A 5770-nucleotide genomic window follows, 5' to 3' on the forward strand; every position below is an offset into this window, starting at 1 on the left:
TTCACATCGATTGAAAGCACGCGTTCATTTCTTTTTAGCACCATACTAGAGAACCCTGAATTAATTTGGACTAATGAAAAACTTGAATTTGTCTCATTACACAAATAGTGTAATGTGTAGTGTTCCATTTAATTTTTCAGTTTTAAAACGTCATGTCATAGGACCTAGACCATTTCTTGGTCATGGACAAAATATCTCTGAAAATTGGCTCAACTTTGATATACTCTAATATGGAAACAGATTGAGGAAATTAGCCTCATTCGTGAATTTAGTGATCTACAATTAGAAACAAAATTGTTTATATTCAGATTTCCAAGGTAAATAAAACCGAAAAAAACAAACGAAAACACGCATTCAGTACAATGCTAAGTAAAAGAAAAGATTGGGAACGGGAGTACACCGACTACAATCTTAAAGAAAATACATTGAAATGGTATACAGATGGCCCTAAAGCCGCTACAGGAGCTAGCGCTGGGATTTACGGGCCTACGGGGCAAGTACCAAGTGTGCACTATCGTTAGTCTCCTGTACAAGCGTCCTTCAAACGGAAATACTAGCAATCGGAAGATATGTACCCGTAAATCTAGAAAGAAACTATCAGAAGTGTGACATAGCTAATCATACACATAGTCAAGCTGCCGTTAAAGCACTGAGCTCCTATGTCATTGATTCAAAGCTGATTTTGGAGTGCCGGAACAAACTCAATGAGGAAGGCAAGAAAAATAAGGTCTCTTTAATCTGGGTTCCCGGTCATTCGGGAATAGCAGGAAACGAGAAGGCCAATACACTTGCTAGAGAGAACGCACAAACGCCACTCACTGGCCCAGAACCATTCTGTGGTATAGGAAAATGCAGGAAAATGCCGAAAGGAAAATACTCTGGCGAAATCTGCCAGGGATGGATCACGCCAAAAAGTTCCTTCAGAACTTTGAAACTGCTAGATTCAAAAAATATCTGGATCTCAGTAAGAACCAACTACACCTACTCACTGGCTTTCCCACAGGACATTGTCGCCTAAAGAAGCATCTGTTGAGAATGGGTTTGTCGGACACTGACGAGTGTAGATTCTGTGGGGAGGAGGAAGAAACTCCTATTCACCTGTTTACGGAACACTATGCCATTTCAAACCAAAGGAAAGAGTGCTTTGGACAAGAAACTTGTAGGAGTGTGGAATTATCCTCGTTGAAGCCGTCCCAGATCATCAGATCGCTGAAACTGGAAGGCGAGCTGTAAAGGGCGCGATGAAAACAGCTCTGTTAGGGGGCACAATAAACCTTAAGATCGCTTCTCACTATAACTATAACTACACTGTGTCCGTAAAGTATGAAACAAAGTCATTTTCAGCTGAACAGACAGTTTTAAGAAATAGTTCAGAAACACTTTGATTTTTTATTTTAATTTACCGTATTTTAAAATAATAATTCTAATATACAGGGTGAATTACTTCCGAGTAATGACGTCACCGTATTTTTTTTAAATGGAACACCCCCATTTTGTCTCAATTTTTCAATTTTCGGATTACTCTAGCTGAGCTGATTCCAAAAATGTATCACATGTTGATTCCAATTGGTACAGAGTGGGCAAAAATACAATATTATGATAATAGTAATATTATTGATGGAATACATGACTTTATAAATGTTCGAACTGCAGCCCTGTATATTTAGATTATTATTTCAAAATACGATAAATTAAAATCAAAAATCGACGTGTTTCAGGATTATTTCTTAAAACGGTCTGTTCAGCTAAAATGACTTTGTTCCATAATTTCCGGTAATAGTGTATATAACTATGTGGCATGCTCAGAGTAATTTTGTGAACGCAACCAAGGAGATATAGGAACTATAACTTTTTGGCTATAACCTAAAATAAAATGAAGGCTGTTCATTCGCTTAAATCCACACCCTTTATCGATCAATCTAGCGATCGCAGCGACTTCTATTTTCACCGTTTTTGGAGACACCTTTTTAGTACGACCCTCAGCCTCAGATCAATAATAAATTTATTGATCTGAGCCTAGCCATAGCCTACTAGAAGTTTTAGTTCTTGTAGGCTATGAGCCTACTAGAATTCATCATGTAGTACCACATGATGATAGATGTATATTAGTGTTCTGTGATGATAGCCTTGTTTATAGACATAGGGTTATATAAACAAGGATGATAGCTATGAAATACGCATAGAGGATCCTCTTTGGATATACTAACCTAACAAGTTTCAATTTCTATGGAAATACACGTTTTTAGGTTATATGACAATAATTTGAATTTGATACCAAAGAGGAATCCTTGTTGATATTTACGAAAATTGTGATCAAATGAATTCTAGAGTAAGCCATAAATGGAATTCCATTATTTATTGTTGACATTTCATTTGGTAGGTCTTCAAATCCTTGGGAAAACTCAATACACTAGCAGTCTTTGAGAAAGGTACTGGTGCTCTCCTTCCTGAAGCTTATAAAAAATTCTTTAAAGAATGGATTATTCAAAAGCCTGCTTCAGTTCACTATATACCAGAAGTTGAAAAATGGAAACGGAATGAATTAACTGGGGAAGTGTAAGTATTAAGGGAGTGTTCAAACGATTTTTCACTGAAGTAGTATATAATATGAAATATACAGATTATTCACAAAATTCAATAAATGGAATGCTGGTTGAATTTCATCATTTATAATTTTATTATACAGGGTTAGAACTATTTAGACACTGACTATAGGAATGGCTTAAATTACAAAAAAGTAGTACACCAGTATAATCGCTATATAGAATTATGATTACACACCAAATTTCGTGTAGTTATGTCCAAAAACAAATGAGTAATGAAGAAAAATGATAATCTTAATTTTCAGTTTTTTCAAGATATCTCAGGAACAATCAGAGATATTCTGAAACTGTTTATACCAACCCACTCATCCTTAAATAACGCAACTTTTTTGTAATTTTAGCTACCCTGTATTTCTAACGGTTTTTGATATCCCTGCAGTCCCCCTCTAAATAGTTCTAACCCTGTATATTTCGATTGATACACCTCTTCTAGGAAGCCTGTCCAGGATAATCCTATTCCACTAATATTTCCTGTAGAGTATAACAATCAATTATGGGGTGGAGAAGGTATTGTTCAAGGCTTTCAAAAAAGGTCAGAATTAAAAAGGAGAGTCCCCCATTTTTGGGTACCCACATTGAGAAGATCAGTTGTTTATAGTGAAGTACTTGATAAATATATGTCAGTTGTGGTTACTGATAGAGCAATAAATCTAATAAATTCCAATTATGGATTTGATCATTACTTACTGAAGGTAGTTCATTTCAACTTCTTGGATCAAAAATAATTAGCATGTTTTTAGACTTCTGCCTGTGACCTGAAATCACTTTTGGCATTAAGATTGAAGAGAAGGATATTGAAAGACCTTTATAATGAATGTCCTGCCTATGAAAAAGGTTCTGAAAAACAAAAGCGTATCATGCAAGAATATGGGAAATATTTATCCTCTGTAAGTTGTCATATTTATCATTAAAAATCAAAATAAAACAAAAATTCTTTCAGTTTACCAGGGAAGAAGTAGAGTGGTATGGTTATACCTTTCCGGAAGCTTGCAAGAAAATGGAAGCTATACTAGCTGAACAAAACAAACCAGTTCCATTGAAAAATATTTATAGGATGGAACTTTTTGAGAAGCTTAAAGCTGAAAAAATTTCGAAGGAAAATGACCCTGAAGGAATTAAAGTCAGGTAAGCTCTAATTTGCAAATTTAAGACTTAGGTAACAATCCTTTCAAAACAGAGTAAAATTCTTATCAATAATATTGTTTATATATATAATTAATTGATATTCACAGTGATTCACCATCATCTTGGCTGCAAAAAATCAACCCATTTGGAAGGAAACAGGAAACATGAAAATAATTAAAAATGTGTAACAGAAATAAATATAGGTAGTGTGCTTTGTAATGAATTGCATTTCTTAAAAAAAAGTAATAAAATGGGTGTGAAATTTTGAAGATTGATATCTTTTATTTGTGTGAAATAAGTGCGTGTTTTGCGAGAATCTGCTAGAAATTTTTCTTAAAAAGTTTTCATATAACATATTACTCTGCGTTGTCTAAGCACTATGTTTAGACACAGAATATCAACCTCCATAATTATAAATCCTACTTAAGAATAACTTCTTTGAAAGTAATTAAAGTGTTAATTATTGTTCCTTTCTTAAGATGGGATTGACAAAATTTTGATTGCTCTATCAACTATTTGACTGTTTTTAGTTGAAGGGGGTAAATTGAAAATTGTTCGGTGGAAGTTTATAGATCACTGCTCTATTTCGAAAGGAAATTTAGAATGATCAAAAAATAATATGCCATAAAACGAATAGATATGGATCTGTCCATGAAGTGCTCGAATCCATAGACTGTGAAACCAGAAAACTGATGTATACTCAGATGCATGACATGAATTCTGTCATTTAGATTAACAGCATACCAGAGACCAGTTGTCTCTGAGCTTACTGTATCTGTGGTGGCATAAGTGCATGATACAATCTTCATATAGAAACAAAAATGAGGTTATTACCAAAGACTATATAACTATAACCTTTGGTTCTTACCTGTGCAAGCCCGGGGCGGCCCGTGAGGTGCGTTAACGCCGTTTCGAATGCTGTTGTATCTCTGAATCACACTCAACTAATAGCTAATAGATTGAGAGTTTCTTTGAAATTGCCGGCATTGAAAGAGTAGCTTCCTTCATTATGTCCACGAAAGGACAGTTCTTATTTTATTTTAATAAATAGTAAATATCAGAAAAATATATACAGGGTGCATTTGAAGGGGAGGCTTTTTTTTCAACAGAAGGTAGAACTGGTGAAAAAAGCGTTCCACCAAAAATCACCTATACAAAACTTTCAAAATAACAAAGTTGAAAAAAAATTGAAAATGATTACTGAAATAGATCCTAATACGACCCTAGACCGTTTGTTGGCTGAATTTTAGCAAAGCAGTGGGAAAAAACTTAGCTCCTGATTCGACCATGTAGTTTCGTTTAGGATATTGGCTCGTTCGATATTTACATGGTAATGAAAACTAAGGACTTACACGATTTTATGAAATGGCTCATTTCGATGCCAAGTGACAGAAGAGACCTCTAGGACACAAGTGTAAAAAATAGAATAATACTTCAAAATCTCACCAGTAAAATTTGTCTAAATTTCTAAGTTATTAACTAATTTTTTCACAGTGGACATCACAATCTTCTTGTTCGAACATTTCAACAATCGTCGTAAAAATGGGATGAAATGGGGAAACCTCATAGCACTGCCTCGATTTTCTACATTTTTTCTCACCCTAAATGGCCTAAATTCCACGATACAACAATTATGATTTTATCAACAGTGACCTGATGCATCTAATCCGATGAACTTGGTACTGAACCATTCATTGTCCAGCCATATGTTTATGTTTTGTTTTTGCGATGAGAATTATTGGATAGACGAATAAAGGACATAATTTCCCCTAAATGGATCCTTCATGCAAGGGATGCTTCCTGCATACAACAATTAACGTGGATGAACAGTTCTCAATTGACTTGCAGTAAAATGTTCACTCACATAGTGTAGTCAGTAGTGTTTGCTGAAGTCATTGTCTGAAAATTTTATCCACTTCGCAGGACTGAAAATAAAAATAATAGTTATCGTCATTGCTGTATCCCGTTACTGAGAATAAATCTACAGACTCAAACACTGTCCGATCAAACTTATAATTTCTTAGGGCTACTTGCGACTGTGT

At 34.7% G+C, this 5770-nt stretch overlaps 1 protein-coding gene across 1 annotated transcript; it reads left to right on the forward strand.

Moving 5' to 3' along the window:
- Window positions 1–2204: 2204 nt before the first annotated feature.
- On the forward strand, window positions 2205–3960 carry LOC123309431 (39S ribosomal protein L28, mitochondrial). Its single transcript, XM_044892554.1, has 6 exons — window positions 2205–2329; window positions 2381–2556; window positions 3037–3295; window positions 3344–3490; window positions 3544–3728; window positions 3836–3960. Exons 1-6 carry the CDS (start codon window positions 2318–2320, stop codon window positions 3894–3896), a joined length of 840 nt encoding a protein of 279 aa, XP_044748489.1. The 5' UTR covers window positions 2205–2317; the 3' UTR covers window positions 3897–3960.
- The last annotated feature ends 1810 nt before the right edge of the window (window positions 3961–5770 follow it).

The sequence above is a fragment of the Coccinella septempunctata genome, chromosome 3 (genome assembly GCF_907165205.1).
Source record: "Coccinella septempunctata chromosome 3, icCocSept1.1, whole genome shotgun sequence".
Taxonomy (NCBI): domain Eukaryota; kingdom Metazoa; phylum Arthropoda; class Insecta; order Coleoptera; family Coccinellidae; genus Coccinella; species Coccinella septempunctata.

What these genes read in the sequence shown, in the direction of transcription:
- LOC123309431 (XM_044892554.1), top strand. An exon ending in AATGAATTAACTGGGGAAGT is followed by an intron (nt 2,557 to 3,036) that starts GTAAGTATTAAG and finishes CACCTCTTCTAG; the next exon opens with GAAGCCTGTCCAGGATAATC. An exon ending in ATGGGAAATATTTATCCTCT is followed by an intron (nt 3,491 to 3,543) that starts GTAAGTTGTCAT and finishes AAATTCTTTCAG; the next exon opens with TTTACCAGGGAAGAAGTAGA.